The 18,513-nt window shown below is 34.2% G+C and overlaps 2 protein-coding genes across 24 annotated transcripts in view; both read right to left on the reverse strand.

Moving 5' to 3' along the window:
• LOC128211359 (huntingtin-like) overlaps window positions 1-1,805 on the reverse strand; it is a 69,555-nt gene extending 67,750 nt beyond the window's left edge. For 4 of the 6 annotated variants that reach the window (XM_052916066.1, XM_052916064.1, XM_052916065.1 and 1 more), the window contains exons 1-3: window positions 1,727-1,805; window positions 896-1,039; window positions 463-546 (exon numbers count right to left, since the gene is read on the reverse strand). In XM_052916066.1, coding sequence (XP_052772026.1) covers window positions 463-546; window positions 896-984 — 173 coding nt within the window. In that variant the 5' untranslated portion in view covers window positions 985-1,039; window positions 1,727-1,805. Of the gene's footprint in view, window positions 1-462; window positions 547-895; window positions 1,040-1,646 lie in introns of all 6 variants that reach the window. The other 2 variants (XM_052916063.1, XM_052916062.1) reach the window with 2 other exon arrangements.
• Window positions 1,806-2,721: 916 nt separating this feature from the next.
• LOC128211223 (cilia- and flagella-associated protein 43-like) overlaps window positions 2,722-18,513 on the reverse strand; it is a 65,965-nt gene continuing 50,173 nt past the window's right edge. For all 18 annotated transcript variants that reach the window (XM_052915772.1, XM_052915762.1, XM_052915770.1 and 15 more), the window contains 15 exons: window positions 17,344-17,435; window positions 15,528-15,734; window positions 14,666-14,836; window positions 14,336-14,464; window positions 13,309-13,428; window positions 12,810-12,917; window positions 12,144-12,319; window positions 9,934-10,153; window positions 7,516-7,628; window positions 6,902-7,061; window positions 5,969-6,042; window positions 5,526-5,616; window positions 4,732-4,812; window positions 4,086-4,239; window positions 2,722-3,718 (listed from right to left, as the gene is read on the reverse strand). In XM_052915772.1, the coding sequence (XP_052771732.1) occupies window positions 3,549-3,718; window positions 4,086-4,239; window positions 4,732-4,812; window positions 5,526-5,616; window positions 5,969-6,042; window positions 6,902-7,061; window positions 7,516-7,628; window positions 9,934-10,153; window positions 12,144-12,319; window positions 12,810-12,917; window positions 13,309-13,428; window positions 14,336-14,464; window positions 14,666-14,836; window positions 15,528-15,734; window positions 17,344-17,435 (2,066 nt within the window). In that variant the 3' untranslated portion in view covers window positions 2,722-3,548. The remainder of the gene's footprint in view (window positions 3,719-4,085; window positions 4,240-4,731; window positions 4,813-5,525; window positions 5,617-5,968; window positions 6,043-6,901; window positions 7,062-7,515; window positions 7,629-9,933; window positions 10,154-12,143; window positions 12,320-12,809; window positions 12,918-13,308; window positions 13,429-14,335; window positions 14,465-14,665; window positions 14,837-15,527; window positions 15,735-17,343; window positions 17,436-18,513) is intronic.

The following is an 18,513-nucleotide window of genomic DNA, read 5'->3' on the forward strand; positions in this document are numbered from 1 at the left end:
AACAAAAGACATTTTTTCATTTCACATTAATTGGTCTGAATAAAACTTCTGTCTAACAATGTCAGTGTCACATTGCGGAAACCCCCCAAATGGTATCGAATCGCACACACAAACGGTGGTTTCTTCTCTTTGCTTTAAATCTCTGCTTGTGAAGGGAGATCACTGTGTTGGAATTTGTGTTCTACGTCATCAAATTAGCATACACTATCAGTGTCACAAAAGCGTTTATTGCTTACCTGTTATGCATTGTAAAGCGTCTTAGCGACATGATATTCTTTGCGTACTCATTACCTTTATCCTCGGTAATTTTGTTTTGAAATATGGGACTTGCGAATTTTAACGAGTAGATTTTTTATGAGGTCGCTAACAGCAAAACTGACTTGCATTTAGCGAGTATGTGAGCTTAAATTCGAGCCCTGCCCTGTATGAAAACAGTTTCAGAGTAATGAAAACAAGACTTACCTCATGTTAACAGCACAGATACAATCTGCAACGAGGTTGCAACTAGCAATCTTGTCTTTCTTTGACAGTGGCTGGTCCTTCTTTCTAAGAACAGGAGAAACAAACTACTAAACTGTTAACATAAAAGTACATTGTGTTTTAACATTTCTTACATGGCAAGTACATTTGTAAATTTTACATGGCACATAAACATACAATTGCATACAGTTTTTGAATGTCATTATTTTACCATAAGGTGTAACAATATTTCTATTCAGTTTGAAAATGAAATTAAGACAAGTTCAATAAAAAAGAATAAAAAATAAATATATATAATTCAATTATTTACCTACCTACCCTATATGTTTTGGCATTGAATTTGGTAACAAAAAAGCTATTGTTTGTTCTATACATACAGAATACATTACATATATAATTCAGGATATATATTTACTTTGTAACCACTTCCTCCACTGTTGTGGTTACAGGCTGAAATACTTTCAAGGCTTCAAAAGCCTTGATGAGCTTTTCTATAGTCGCCATCTCAATTTTTATCGCAGTGTGCTAGCTATGAAGATGTTGACAATTCTGCATCATACTGAAAATATAATATTATGATATTATAGGTTAAGTAGCTGTCAGCATTCCTTACAGTACCTTACATACACTGACAAAAAATATGTTTAAGTGGGGTGCAGGACTAAGTGAACTACTTCTTAAGTGATGTACAAGTCAACAGTGATTTGCCAAATAAATCAATCAATGTCAACTTATTATTTGATGCCTTCATTGCTCCAACAGATCCTATACTTCAAACCCACGGCCTTTAATAACTTAACAATAGTTTTAAATATTCAGAACCATTTCTGTGTAAAGGCCATTTTTTATCATAAATGACACTTTAAGTCAGTAGGAAATCTTGGGTTATGGTAACTTGGACGTTCAGCACATTGCCATGACTGATGAAACTACCTAATTTTGGCTCGGAAGTAAAAAAAAAAAAAGGAAATAATTTCCTGAAAGTACTAGGTGTCTAGTACTTCAAGCTGATCTCTCGCATTTTCTGACAGACATGATGTGTTAAATGTGTTTCACCTATAAAATGTTGATAGACCATGTTTTCGGAATTAAAACCTGATACTTCAAATAGTGTCCGAATTGTGCATTATCCGAAAACAACCATTTCTGTCAAGCAAAAAACTCACGGAAAACAAGCTTTTTTCAAGTTTCACAGTTTTGAATAAACACAGAACGGGTCAATGCTAAACTGAATTTCGATCATTACTTTCATTCACAGCAAAACATCAGCGAAATCGGCTAAAACAACAAAATCCGATAAAATCAGTCTCAGACCGGAAGTCACGTGAACATCTACATTAATTTAGAAAAGCACGTACCAAATTGATATTTGCTGGTTAGACTCTACCATTCCCATACGCAGTGACCTCCCCTGACAAGAATGGGGCGTCCAGATTTTAGAGCTATATTCTTTCTTCATCCGTCATCAAAAGTTTGTACGTGCTTGTATATGTAAATGGAACAGTTGGAAATCGGGACCGTTGGAAATCTATATTGTTAATGATGACCTTACATTCACATCACTAAGTAATAATATTATGCAACAAAATGTTGACCTTTGTGATATATCAAAATGATTAGAATACAATAAATAATGATTGCATTTGTAATATTACTTTTAGTTCACCTGTTGTACATGTTAGTCACACAAAGGACTAAACGTAATATATATTTGTTAATATTGTGAAAGAAATCCAAGTGTGTGATATATGTGTAGACTGACCCTGGATCAATAATTGGGCGTTGTGTACAAAACATATCAATTATATGGTGAACATTTGTGCCAAGTTTGGTTAACCATAGTTGAAGTTACACAGTGGACAATTGAACCTGTGGACCAATTGTTATAATCCAGCAAACCTTCTTCAAACTTGGATCGATATACTCTGGTGCTGTGTACATAACAAAGCCATTATGTGGTGAACATTTGTGCCTAGTTTGGTTGACCACAGATGAAGCAACACTAAGGACATGAAACTGTGGACCGAAAGCGTTAGTAACTTTCATGACTTGATGCATAATTGGTCCGATTGTTGTGTTTGTATTTGTGTATGTCGGTGGTGTTGAAATGTCTGCGTCTTTGCAGGTTCATTGTTGTTTTGTCCCTTGCCTTGTGCCTCTTAAAAAGGGATGGTTTCGACTACCGGGCTTGTGACAGACCCTGTAGTGTTTGTTGTATTATTGTAAAAAGAAAAGTTTCCATTCAATATAATAGAATTTATTCAAAATTTTAGCATTTGATAACAGCATTATACAATAATATTCAGACCAGTGATCTTACAAACATTATCAAGTTCTGATTTCTGCTTTAACAATAAACTTAGGGAAAAAAGGCTATCTTAATGATATTCTTAAGGATACTAAAAATAATCAGCAATGCCAAAGCCTTCTTTTAACACAACAGTATTCATTTGATAAATGATTTATCACACAGTTTTATTGGTTGTTTGTGATGTAATCAAACCATAATTTACATATCATGTTTAAACTATCAAAATATTCACAGAGGAGTCTTTAATAGACTGCATGCACTTTAACTTGTATCCGTAAAAAAAATCAAAATACACAAGTTTTTGGACGGATGGTACTGTATAATATACATACAGTTCAAATACTGTCTTAATCTCCGACATGTACACATGTTTATCACAGACATAGTAAATAATATTAACATTTTAACAACTTGCCATCAGACATAAAAAATAAATACAATCAAATATTTCACCAAAGATCGGCAGTATAAACAATTTAAGTAATTTGATAATTGAATTATGATATAAAATGAACAATAATTTGTATTCTTGTCAGCTTATTTTTATCAACCAATTTCACTGTCAGAAATAGTTTCAAAGACTTTTTTATTGAAATTTTTATAAAAACAGTAAATGTGATGTTTTTTGTTCATATTGCAAAAATGCACATTACAACAATCATTGTACACATACATATAAAACTATTTTTTTCACATTTTTCATAAATGTAGTCCGATACTGATTTTCAACACAGGAGTATTATGTGCTCAGCCAGTGCTAATGTTCAACCTGCACAAGTGCAGGGAATGTTCTCATACGTAGTCGCTCCACCTCGGCACGTAGGACGGCCACCTCCTGGGCCTGTGCCTTGGCGAGATCCACCAATTTACGACGCTGGACGATCTCCTGGTAACGTTTCTCCGCCCCAGAGTCGTTCCTTCTGTCAGCTGTACAAGAGAGGAGATAATGGATTAGATATTTCTAAGAGAGCCACACAAATATACTTTGGATGGAAATTAAATTGTTACTGACATTTCGTTTAAGATTCAAACTCAATGAAAAGCCTAGCAGCATTGAACCTAATTAGTATGGTGTACATTTTCATCAAAAGAATAATTATATAAATGAAGGTAATTTTTCACTTAAAATTACAACAAACTTATGACAGATACGAACAACTTGTAATATTTCAATCTCACTTTAGGAAGGTCGTTCAAATAAAAGACAATTATAGATGTCACTTAAAATGTAATTGTAAAAACCGAAAACATGTACCAATTTTTATAATATAAAGCAACACTGTGAAAGCCATACCATTGACTTCCTCTATGTGTCTGCGTTCATACACAGAGACATTGAGGTTCTCCAATTCCTTTAGAACTTGTTCATTCTCGTTTTCACGCTGTTTTATCGTACGTTCTAGTTCCTTCAACTGTTTCTGACGCTCGTCAATATTTTTCTCGTGTATCTGAAAAGAAGATAATTGATGTACTTATGTCTTATGATGTCAAATGGAGATTTTTAACTTTGTGGTTACTATGCAAAATAAGAGCCTTGCTTACAAATCCTGGCACTCAGGCCACAATATTTAATTGGTTTGTTAGACATGTTTGTTTGTTTTTCTACTTCCAAACCCCTTTAATACTTTCGTAATGAAAATTGAAAAAAAAAATATAACCACCAGAGAGATAAAAAAATTACTGGATGGATGGCATTTTGTTAGTCTGTCGGGAAATGCTATACAAACTATCTATTAACTAAGGCCTCATCTGATATTTGATCAGATTTAACTAAATCAAAATAGGCAAATTCATTCAATCAAATTTCTGGACATTGTTACACTACTTATATATTTCTATAAAGCCTATTTATTAAACATTGGCAATTATTAAAAAAACAAAAACAAAATTAAAAACAGTTTCCTCAAAATTGCATTAAAATATAAATGAGTCTTGTTCACCTGTTTCTGTTGTAAGATGGTCTGTTCCAGTTTTCCAACCTCTCCCTGTTTTCTTCCTTCATAGTCAGGAGAATTTAGGAACTGAAAAATCAGCAAAATTAAACGTGTATAATAATGTTGTCTAAGATACAAATTGTCATAGACATTAGGCTTTATAGCCTTTTGTTTTACTATCAAAATTACAACCATGTCAATAAGAAAAAATAGGAATATCATACATGCCATATTTCTGAGAGGCTTCCCAGGGGATTTTGATATAGCACTAAAAGATTTTTACGCAGCAAAATTTTGCACAATATCTACATTTATGATAGAAGAATAAATACAGAAACACTCTCTAATTACAATAACGTTTTGACAAAGTCATCATGGTCCTTCATGGAATTTCACATTCATAATATTATGGATGCTTTCCACTGTCAACCTTGAGCAAGTTATTAAAAAAATAATTCCACGGTATATGGATCCCCCGTCAGGGGACCAGGGGATGGGTCGGAATTCCGGGGGATATGGCATGAATGGAATATGTTATACTAGATGGACTGCATCTGAAACACTTACAAAATGTTTTAAAAAAATCTTTAAGGAAAGTTTGTACTAAAAGTCTATTAGATTATTTATTTTTTTGAGATAGTGTGGCACCATCTGATCAACAAATATCAAAAAGTATCGTATGATCACTTGTTAGAAGCAATTATGATTGCTTAAAAGTACCAGTAAGAATATCTATTTCTGAATTAATTTCCATAATATTTTTATTCAGAATAGAAAGCATGAGTCCACTAATAACTTACAAGTTGTATTTCCCGTGTGACCTTCATGAACTGGATGTCTTTCATCTTGTTCTGTAAATCCTCCATCTGCATCAACATCTTCTTGTGTTCCCTGATATACATTTGTTATAGTAGTAGAAGCATTTTTAATAGGTGGAAAAGTATGTTGCAAAAGTCTTAAACCCACATGAAATTGTTACAGAAAGGTAAAGTTTTAATGTTTTAATTCAGGGTGAAACCATTTCTTGTTTGCATTTAAAGTTTTAAGATAAATAAGATAGGTTATAACTGACATCAATATCAATGTTCACATATTATAAATTTAATATCAATTTTTTTTACAGAAACATGGATTTTGAAGAATAAAGTGTTCCCATAGTTTCTTAAGTTCCAACTCTTAGTACATGTACCATCATTCCAAAGATTTATTTCTGACAGTATAATCTGAAAATGTAAAAACGTACCACTCCAGCTGTATGATGCCTTTTCTGAAGTCTTTACTCTCAACCATACTGGCAATTTTACTCTCACCAAGTCCCTGAAAAAAATGAAAAACAAACATGTACATCTATTTAATTTCATTAGACAGTAACTACTTTTTGTTTATCAAAAGAAAAAAAATCACAAGCAGCAGCAGACACTAACACTGTTTTGTGTGAGTTTCTTCAATAGAAAAAGGGGCAAAAACTATTGAATGCGGAGTTGTGGGCCTTGCTATACATGTGTGTATTATTTCTGGCAACATGTGTACCAAGTTTTATTTGAATATCTTGCTTTGCTTTTTGAGTTAAAGCCAAGGTTTAAGATATTGCACGCTGACACCAACACCAAGGCAATGACATTACCTAAACTATTTTTTTCGAAAAAAAAAGACAAGCCAATTTCGAGGAATCCACTAAAGCTTTCATACTGTAAAAACTAAGGCAATGTTTTAAAAAGATTTTTAAAGCCTCAGCCAGTGATGTTAATATACACTGGTATGCTGATATGTTAAGGCAGGACTGTTGACAAATAAGAAAGGGTTAACAGTTATATGATATTTCATCTTCTGCTTACTCCTTAATGTGCCCCACAGAGAAAAGGTCACAGCTACCGCAGCTGGAATTTCAGATCGAGGCTTATCAGCAGTTAGGACAGACTACAAAGTTTCCAGAGTCAACCTTATTCAATAAATTTACCTCAATACGATAATAATTTTGAAATCAGATTTATTTTTTCGGTAGGTATTCATATATGTCACATTATGCTTTTTTACGCATATTTTCAGTTGGAATGTTTTGGAGAAATTCTCTAAGCTTAACCTTAAAGAAATCTGTTGCCATGATGCTATTTTCAAAAATGTTTTTTTTTGAAAATACGAGACCACAAATTCCAATACTGACACACAATTCAATTACCTTGATATTGTTATTAAGTTCCTCGACGACACTGCGGTGAATTAGGGCACTGTCTTTGTAGTCATGGATGAATGTGCCTGCATCGACCTCAACCTGACCCTGCTTCAATAGCAGTTGTACTTCAAGGTTCAGATTAAAGCGTGTACGGTCCTCACGTAATCTGTGGAGCGTGGAATTACAATATGTTTTATTATGTGGCGTGGGTTAAAATGTCATTTAAAAGCTGACAGTTTTGACTATATATATGCAAAAGCTAAACAATTATGATGCAAGAATAGGTGAAAATAAAACAATTCAGTATCACAGTATTTAGTGTAACGGACAACATCATTGAAAGCTTAAGCCGTGAACCACCTAGTTTGAAAGCTTTACCTGTAGACCACCTACTTTGAAAGCTTTACCTGTGGACCACCTACTTTGAAAGCTTTACCTGTTGACCACCTACTTTGATAGACTAACCTGCCAACCACTAACTTTGGAAGCTTTGGCCAGGAACTACTTTTAAGCTTAATTTGTGGACTACCTACATTGATAGCTTAACCCGCAGACCACTTATTTTGATAGCTTAACCCACAGATCATCTACATCGGTAGCTTAACATGCGTATCACCTACTTTGATAGCTGATCCTGTATGTGGTCGATGTCGTTCCGTAATCGTTCATCTTCCTCTTGCCTCTTCCCTAAAAACGTGTTCATCTCTGCAAGGACCAGTGCACTCGACTTCAACTGTAACACGGGGATGGCAATTATTAAAAGAGATTGACAATGAGCGTGTACTGTTTTAACTTTCATAGATATGGTAGTTGTGTGATTTACATTGTACTTTTTTTTACTTTAAAATAATTTAATTAATAAGGTTATTGTGAAACAATTTATACCTGTGGGCAGGCAATTTCGTAGTTTTAAAAAAAAGACAATTTCATGGGTTCGAAAATTTGTAGATTTTTTTTTACAAAAATAAAAAACTCCAAACTGTGATCCTAATTCATCTGCAAATTCACCATGCGCCGATCTCGTGCTATTATCATCTACACACACAGTTTATGACACTACAATGGGACAATATGTCAATAAGCGCAGATACCCATGTCAACAAGCAAATTCATTGAACTGATATCCCCCGCCTGCTTAGGCAAAGTTCGTGGATTGGAAATGAAAAGTAGGTGGAATATTCCTATATTAACATCATAACATGTAATATGGCTGCAGAGAAATGGAACGTTATGTTGGATATCAGTTTGAGTTTGTTTAGAATTATTATCATGTGTTCAGTCATACATGTATGAACATAATCCCACCAATCACTACCATGAAATGGTTTCGGACAAGTTTTTTGTAAGATTTGACCTAGTGACCTAGTTTTTTATCACATGTGACCCAGTTTTCAAATTTTTTTATCACATGTGACCCAGTTTTAAATATATCAAAGAGTTCATCAAGGAAAACATTCTGATCACGTTTCATGAATATTAGACCATACATAATGCCTCTAATGTGTTCCAAAGATTTTTCTAAGATTTGACCTAGTGACCGAGTTTTTGACCCCATGTGACCCCCTTTTACAAGCCGTCCATAGATACATCAAGAGGTACATCCTGATAAAATTTAAACATAATCTGACCAATCATTACCATGATATGGTTCCTGACAAGATTTTTCTAAGATTTGACCTAGTGACCTTATTTTCGATCATATGTCACCCAGTTTTATATACATTCAAGAGTTCATCAAGGAAAACATTTTGATTAAGTTTCATGAATATTTGACCATGTATAATGCCTCTAGTTTGTTCCAAAGATTTTTCTAAGATTTGACCTAGTGACCTAGTTTTTTGACTGCATGTGACCCACTTTTACAAGTGGTCGAGGGTTGATCAAGGGGAACATTCTTACCAAGTTTGAATATTTTCTGATCTATGCCTACCAAGATATGGTTCAGGACGGACGGACGGAAGTTCTCACATATCAACCTTTGTTAGGTACTTTACCATTACTCCCATTATAAAAATATACCCACTAAAGCCCTACTAACCCTAACTAACCCTACCCAACAAGGGCTACCCAACAAATTTATCTTCTGCAAGTAATGAAGGAATTAGTACCCAATATATACCCATTTGTGTGTGCGGACGGACGGACGGACGGAATGACAGACGGACAATGCCAAAACAATATCCCCCTCCCGAAACCTTCGATTCAGCCGGGGACAATTATCACTTGATCGGTGATTTAAATGTCATAAATGATATCAAGGATATGGTGAAATAGTAAAAACAATTGAATTGTCAATTAGTCGTTTTTGCAAACTGCCAACAGTTGGGTGTTTAATTTAATAATTGATTAAATATTTCATCTGAGAAACAAAGTCAAGTGGCAAAGCCAATCACACAAGATAAATAATCAGCCATTTTACACGAGCCGCACAGGAGGATGATAATCAGCTTGTTTTAATGCTCTGGCAATGTCATACAAAAAACTGAATGCAAGTACATATATACTTACAATTTAATTTATTATCCTTGAGGTTAGATAAAATATAATATAAACCATATTAACAGGAAAATAAACACTTATTTAGGTACCTACAAGTTGTATACCACGACCATGTATATTCTATGAATACATAATTATACATTGCATACCCTTTTTCATTGACAGTATAATTTAAGAATTTAAAGTCAAATTTTTATTGGGATCTTGAATTCTTGGATAAGCAAATCTACAAAATCCATGAAAATTAATTTCCCACAAATATTCATGATTTTAAAGTATTTCAGACTGAGCCATTACGATCAAATTTTGAGGAAGCCTGACAAACCATTTATCAGAGCAGCTCTTGCACCCTCTTTCTAATTTCAACACTGTTCAATGAATATGCAAATGACACTATCACCCCAACCCTGGATACCAGGGATACCATCCCCGAGCCTCTATACAAGGTAATGACACTATACCCCCACCCTGGATACCAGGGATACCATCCCACAGCCTCTATACAAGGTAATGACACTATATACTCCCACCCTGCATACCAGGTTTTCACTCCTGACTTTCTCCATGCGGTATCGACACAGCCTATCCCAGACTGACTGCTCCACTCCCTCCGGACAGTTTGAGAGTTTGTCTAGGTCTGTCATCTGGTTTGACATGTATGAGTCTGTCTGAGCATTAGTGCGTGCCGTGGATGGGCGGTCTGCAAATGGGTTAGGTAACATATTGGCGTCACCCTCTGCTCTTGTTATCTTGAGAGCCCTGAATGAAACATTGGGGAAAATTAGAACTCATGATGATTAAAGCCATCATCTTCGGTATTAACAACACTGTCATTTAGACTGCCTTTTCCTGAAACTAGAAACAACCAAATTAATGTATAAATGATATCTACAAAAAAAAACCATACATTTCTACAATGCATATTTGATCCTTGAATTTTTTATTATTTTAACATTAATATATTTTAACTAAAATATTTTTTTTATGAATAGTCATTCCTAGATTTCTTTATTAAATTACAGTATACCAGTACCTTTAATCCATAAAGCAAAACACACATCACAATAAACTTACCAACAATAAGTGTACGAAATACCATGGGTAATTATATATAATACAGCTTGCGAGGAATATTATATTAAATTTTATATGACTTAACACCGATTTCAGTATAATCAATCAATATTTTTCTGTACCATATGTTTTTGTCCATATTTACAACACATTACAATCTATACCTGTCTTTAGATTGGAAAAATGAATGTGCCGAGGCAACTATGGACTTGGAAATCATGTGATGCCTGTATGCAAACAAATGTTAGCTATGTAATTTGAAACAGAAATGTTCTTAACAATGTAATTTGAGACAGAAATGTTTTGAGTGAAAAATGCTCAATTTCAAATTCAGTTGGCATGGATGGAATCATTTTTATAAATATGATAAGTTTTGTGGTAAGTTAATATACTATTGAAAAAAACTCCTTTATGTAAGTAACGTGAGCTTAAAAGCTGCACTTTCACAGATTTGCATGACTCTTTTAAAAACATATGTCCTAGAATCAGCTGATTTTGGCATCAATGCCTTCAATTCAGTCATATTAGATTATTCACAATAAAACAGATTGCAATTGTTTGGTAAACTTCAGAATATTTCGTTTTTCTTAAAGCGTTGGTTAACCTTTTAACCATAAAACATCAATTTTCCAATGTTAAATATGATTAACTAAGATCTGATCTTTTTCCAGCAGCAAAAATTTGCTCATTCAAAGACAAAAACTATAAAAGTTGTCACCTTAAAAATATTATTTCATGTAAATATTCTCTTTTTTTATTTACAATCATTAATTAATGAATGTACAAATAAAATATCAAAACAACTTTGTGAGTTCAGTGAATGTACAATAGGATTACAATGCCATGTACCTGAGGATAGGGTTAATATCTTGGGTATCAAAAACCGAATATGCCGACAAACCCTGAAACCTCTGCATCATCATTCGCCTTATGTGTGCATAGGACGAAGTTTGATTAAAATCAAGTCAATGAACATAACAAGAGCATCGTTGAATGAAAGATCATCTGTTGTTATATGTCAAACAAGGGACATAACTCTAACTATTGAAACCAGAGTCACAGGCCCTGATATACATGTGCATATTGTCTCTGGCAACCATGTTACCAAGTTTCATATGAATAATTTGAGTGATCACCAAGTTTAAAGCTTTGAACAACACCACCAATGTGGCCCCTAAAAACAGCAACAAGGCTATAACACTACCTCTTAATTATTTTCTTTGAAAAACTGACAGGCTAAAAAATATGTAACTTCCACTTTTTTTTGTATAAGTTAATTTTTATTAATACAACTTCTAACCACTTTAGGCTGTAAATTGAAAAAAGTATGATCTCAGCCACAGTCTTTTATTTGAATACTTGTCAGCTCTTCTCACTAATAAGACTTATGAATACAACATTGTGTTTTTCAGGCCAATCTCATTCAAAAGGATTTTTTTTATTTTTCAATTTCTTTTTTTGTTTGATTGTGATGAAAGCAAATAGCATATTCAATCACATTCAAGTCCATTTCCTGGTTAGTAACCAGCACTGGTGCTCAATTTGGGAACCCCAGGAGAGTTCCCATTGTCGAGATTGAACCCAGGACCTCATGTATGAGAGGTAGAGACCTATACCACTGGAGGTAAAGGCCAATAGGCTACCTAGTGAAATCATGGTTGAACAAGCCATGTACCTGGGTCGTTTCTTGAAGAACCTGTAGAGCTGGTCCTGCTGTACAGCAGACACGTCCTGGAACTCTTTCTTGAACTGTTTGTCCATGACCTTGTCCTCCGCCAGGAGAATGTCATACTGCTCACGGAACGCGTCAACACTCTTACGAGTCTCCTGTACCGTCTGGGTCGCCTTTTGCTAAAAACATAAACTTTGCGTTAGCAACTTATCATGCTTATAAAAAAAAACTTCTTTGAACTATAAAGTGATGACAGCTATCGGCTGATATAAACATCCCATTAGTCTATTTCTCATGTAGAAAGCAGAACTTGTGTCTATTTTGAGCAGCCATGAGAAAATTATGCTTATACTGATTAAGTCCACAACCTCTTAGGTCAGAGGAGGGGACATATTTACAATGCACCACTTAACCAGCTCTTTTTATATTTTTGCGCAGCATATTTACCAGCAAAAGCAAAAAGGTTCTGTCTGCAATTGCTGTTAATGATGCTTAGAACCTTTTTGCTTAAACCTGTTCATTATTAAGCTATGAATATCTATATCTGTAATCAACAGTTGTCTAACACAACGTCACCTTTTTATTTTCTTGTATTCAAGAAGACCTACATGTAGGAGCTCTTTGTCCTGTGTTTCCAGTTGTGGTAAACTACCGGTATCTATAACCTACCTTGTTTACTTTCTTCTGTTCAAAGAGACGAAGAAGCTCATTCTCCTGTGTTTCCATTTCCTCCTCAACAAGCAGAGAGTAGCGCAGCCGCAGGATCTTCAACTCCTCCTAAAATGTATACACAGGCAAAATTAACCTTGATTCATTGTTAGACTCTCACAATATTTGTACAATATTGAATGTCTTGACATACATACTTTTAGCATCACCAACAGAGAGTCTAGCAATAAAAATGCAGAATCTTTTCTCCTCCTGATAAAACATACGGTAAAACAGTGCTTTCAGCCCTTTTTGATTCCAGCTCAAGCCAATGAGGAAATTAAGAAAGTTCAAGCCAACAGTGTTCAACTGTATTTTAGTTCTTAAAAATATCTTGAATATTTCTTAAGTTATGCCAATAAACTATAGTTTTTACATCACTGACTGCAGCTGCCCATGGCATTCTTTGAAAAAAACTTACAAAATATATAAACAGATTGACGATTTTTCTCCAACATACCTGATAGATGACCATCATGACCTTGATTTTCTTCATGAAGACGGTGTTAAGCATGTCATCGAAGCCAGCCATGCTTTCCTGAATCACACTCTGGTTCTTGCGCAGCTCCGCCTCCAGTTGCTGAAGGGAATTGTAATTTCTTGAATAAGATTGATAATATAATATAATTTTATATTTACACTTTCAACTTCCATTCCTTAAATGAACTGCCTTTCGGCAATTGCGTTCATCAATCGATGAACGCAACATCTTCAGATATGTTCGGATCGCAATTCATCGCATAACGATATACATGAAAACTATTGATATTGTTACTGTTTATATCGTGTCAGCAGGTCCCGTAAAATAAAAATCAACATTTTAGAAAGTGTTAATTTATTATACTTTAAATGTATTGTTGCCATAAGTGTTTCAATTTTAAGCTTAAAAGTGATTTCAAGTGGTTGATCTTTTCCCGCGTTATTGTGACGTCATTTGAAAAAATGTTTCCGGTAACAGTCAGGTCGTTCTATTTACAACATGGGTAAGAAAGGATTAATAAAAGGTTTTCTTAAATGAAATGAAGTATTTTTTTGAACAATTCTTGAATGAAATAAGGAACTATTGGTATAAATATAAGTAATGAATTGCGGGATTGATGTCATTATTGGGGATATGAACGCAATTGGGCTAGTCAAATTACGCGTGGAGTCCGGACTCCACACACTTTGACCAGCCCAATTGCGTTCATACCCCGATAATGACATCAACCCCGCAATTCATTCCTTAATTGAATAATATTGATAATATAATGTGGGTTTTTTTAAAAAAGATAATTTCTTCGTCCTGATCAAAATTTCGATCTGAGGGCATGCTCATAAGCCGGCAAACCTCAAACTATCAACTTGTACAGTAGAAAATGCATTTTTGTACATTTCACCAAAAAACACTTGTAAGTTTGTTTACTGACAACATGCAGAGTAGTAACTTTAGATCACTGTTGACGTCAAATGGTTCCTTTATTTTTCTTTAGTAAAGCAGTACCTACCTTTCTGTATTTCTCCCTCTCTTCTTGGAGCTCTTTCACTCTCCTCTCAAACTCCTTGGCAGCCTTCTGCTCATCTTCACTCCACTCCGACTCCTCTTTCTGGCTCATGAACGCTGGCTTTGGAATATCCTGAAGAACATAAACATTTTGGTAAACACCATCAAATTGAATATTAAACATTGCAAGTAAAGAAACTGAGCATCCTGTGAATATTTAGGATTTTGTATGTCTTATTTTGAAAAAAAAAGACAAACTTAAAATTACTGCAACATAATAAAAGACAACAAGTGATAGTATTTGGGTGAAATTTAGGCACTTCTAAGGTCCTACCATCTTTAGTTCATCTTCTTTCTTGATCTCCAGCACTCCGCCCATCATATCAACGAGAGCCCGTTCTCGGATATTATCTCCCCTTTCACGAGCCCGGCGTTCCTCTTCTTCCTTCTTCTTCTTCTCTATTTCCTTACGCTGCTCTGGCGTGTAGAACTTTTCTACCTTTACCTGCAAGAATGGATAAACATGATTTTACTTTCAATTGAAGAGTACTTAATTACCTTCAAATGAAGAGTACTTTATTTTGAAAATGTTCTGTTTTTCTTTTTTAAAGTTTACTAGAGTTCTGTTGACATATATTTCAGTAAACAATTGCATCCTAAACTATAGAAATGATTTTTTGCTTTTATAATTATCATTAATTTCACAAAAGAATGTGACTAATTTATTACCATACGATAATACAGCCTGAAAAGACTGAAATCTGAAATATCAATACTGAAAATTTAAGCATGACATGCCCTCTTATGAATGAGGGTCATTCCTCTGGTACGAAAATCATTGCACACACAAAATCTGAGTACCTGGGGCACCTTTCTGGCCAGAAACCCAATTTTCAACTTGCTGTGCATTACCAAGACCTTCAAATGTGTCATCAATGAGAGTCCCAGGGGCAATAATCACTATGTAATTCTTACCCTTATCCTTATACATGCCTCAATGAATCCATTCACTCTATTGGCAAGTTAATTTTAATGTCCAAACAAAATACTTTGTTCTAATCTTTAAATTACGTTAAATCTACGGTGGTTATCGAAATACAGCCCCTGGCACTCTGAGGACCCCCAGCTAGATATTCCAAAAGAAAACCATGTCACTGTCAACATTTCAACACACTTATACCCACTTATACCCATACCTCATCATCATTAACAGTAAGAAGAATCTCCGGTTTCTCTGCGATACCCATGGTGGGTTCAATGACCTCTTCTACAAGTTCAAGGTCAGCGATGATCTTCTTTATGCGCTTGTTCTTGTCTGTGATCTTTCCAATCTCCTGCTCTTTCTTGAGAAACAGCTCATCAAACTCCTTGTTGAACAGGTTCTTGATACGGAATATGGCGTCCTGTAAAGAAGTGATATAAGATAAGATAAGATAAGACAATCTTTAGGAACACTTAAGAATCCCATCCACCAATAAGCTAATTCTCGCTGGGTCTATAAACCTAAATTTGTAATGCATGTGAGTTTGGGTAATGGTCACTAAGCTGGACAAGCAGGTATTCTCCGGGTACTCTGGTTTCCCCTGTGAACAACACAAGACCAGAATCTAGGGCAACATCGTGCCAACAAGAGTGACTTAGTATAAGTTATCATAACTTTCTTAACAACAGTTTAAAAATAACTATAAACTTTTGAAACAAAACAAAGTGTTTTTAATGTTGATACCTGGTGACTGCACAATTTGAATGGTATTTGCTTGCTGTCTACTTATACATGTAAAATAAATTACCAAAAATACAGCACAGTTCTCGATCGTGAAATACTCCTCTTGTATTGGAAACATTACGTGTATTATTTTAAAGGCACACAATATAGGTTAATGCCAAAATTATCTAAAAAAAATTTATTTTAAAGCATTTTCATATTTGACTTACATGTTTAACCTTGAAGATTAAAACCCCAAAAAGCATTTGATTAGGTACAGATGAAACTAGAAATGTGTCCATAGGACACGGATGCCCCCACTTCGATTTTTTGTCACAGAAAATAAGCCATAATGATTATTCAGGATAATCTGCACAAGGGCAAATCCTTTTCAAAAATTAGATCGGATAAGATATTTTTAAGTATTGTTGGGAAATAAAGGGCCCTAACTCCTAAATGATTAAAGCGATTTCCATGGCTATCGAACTTGATCAAGGTATTATGGTCACAAACATGTGTTAAAAGTTTGGTGAGGATTGGACAAACAGTTTTCAAGAATTAGATCGGAAACAATCTTCGGGACGTATTTTTCAAGTCTTTTTTTGCAAATAAAGGGCCGTAACTCCTAAATGACAAAAGCGATTTCCATAGCTATCGAACTTGATCAAGATATTATGGTCACAATCATGTATGTAAAGTTTGGTGAGGATTGGACACATACTTTTCAAGAATTAGATTGGAAACATATATTTTTGAAGTATTTTTGGCAAAAAAGGGCCGTAACTCATAAATGACTAAAGCGATTTCCATGACTATCGAACTTGATCAAGATATTATGGTCACAAACATGTGTTTAAAGTTTGGTGAGGATTGGACAAACGGTTTTCAAGAATTAGATCGGAAACAATCTTCGGGACGTACGTACGTACAGACAGACAGACGTACGTACGGACAAGGGCAACCCTATATGCCGCCACTTTGTGGGGGCATAAAAATAGTAACCTTAAAAAATGTTTTTTGTGAATTAATAGGTACGTGGCCACAATTTCCCCAGTTAAACAAATGTCAAAATATCGCTTATTTTTTCATCTTTACTTAAATCATATGCCTTTTTTGTTTTGATCATTAAAGTCAAATCAGTTTAAGATGACAGTGCATTATTTAGAATTGAAAACAATTTTTTTTTTTGCATCAACCTACGGTATATTGTGTTCCTTTAAAGCTGCTCTTGGAAAATTGCTATTAGCTCCAAATGGCATTAAAGAGAGCTGACTAGAAAAATGAATTGAGAAATTCGCGACTTTTACCTCTAGCAAGACAATCTGGTTGACTTTCTGTTCTCTGGCATGCAGCTCAAACTGGCTATAGAACAGCTCACTGCCTCCTCCATACTGTGCACCTGGTAGGACAAATAGTGGATTCTATGGTAATTGATTGGTTGGACACACAATGGTTGCTATGGTAACAGGTGGATAGTTACCATGGAGACAATGCTGCATTCTTTGAAGGTTATTTCTTTATGGTTTAAAAGCTATAAAAGCTATTCAAATAAAAATAATGTTATACTTTTTTAAGTGACTGTTGATTCATTAGGATGTTTTGTATTAATAAGATTGCATGAACTTTAGCAAAATAAAATTAATAATATCAACTTAAATAAGACAGGCATTATATGTAGGGTTATGTTTCCAGCTAACATGCACATATATACATTCTAAGCAACATTGAACCACCCATTTCCAAATTTAGCCATGCAAGGTAAATAACATGTCTATTGTCATAACTTGTCTAATGCTAACTATAAAGATAAAATAAACGCTGAACCATAAATAATTTGAGATGCGTAATAGATCCATATACATGTTAACTTATGTAGTCTGCCCTTATAAGGATGATACGTTACCTTGATTTTTAGTATTTTTATATTTTTTGTGCTTAATTTAAAAAAAAGAAATTAAATAATTAAGCTGAATTCTAATATTTTGTACTGCATCTATATAATATTGTTTTTTATTATTCAAACCATTAAAAATCATATATTATAGTCTCTAAATTATACCCTCTAAAAGAAATACCAGACCAGGCATGCAATTGGGCTATGGGGCTACAAGAAAAGCCTTTATAAACATATAAATATATTCTAAAAAAGAAAAAGACAATCATTGAAAAATTCACTTTTGGTATTATTGATATTACAAGCAGTAACATTTGAAACAATGAAAAAAATAATATATATATTGTTGGTTATTAAATATTCTCCAAATAGCAAATTTATATAGAATCACTTTAAATATGAGAAACCGAAAAAACTACCAAATTAATTATAATACCAAAAGTGAATTATTGGGAATTCATGAATAAATAATTTCCTGAATTTTGTAAACCTGCACCGTACATAGAATCCTAAAGGATGCAATATGAAGGAGAAGATTCCAAGGCCGAGATATATCTAATTGGATATAATAATGGTTTTCATA

This window comes from Mya arenaria, chromosome 12, assembly GCF_026914265.1.
Source record: "Mya arenaria isolate MELC-2E11 chromosome 12, ASM2691426v1".
In the NCBI taxonomy this organism is placed as follows: Eukaryota; Metazoa; Mollusca; class Bivalvia; order Myida; family Myidae; genus Mya; species Mya arenaria.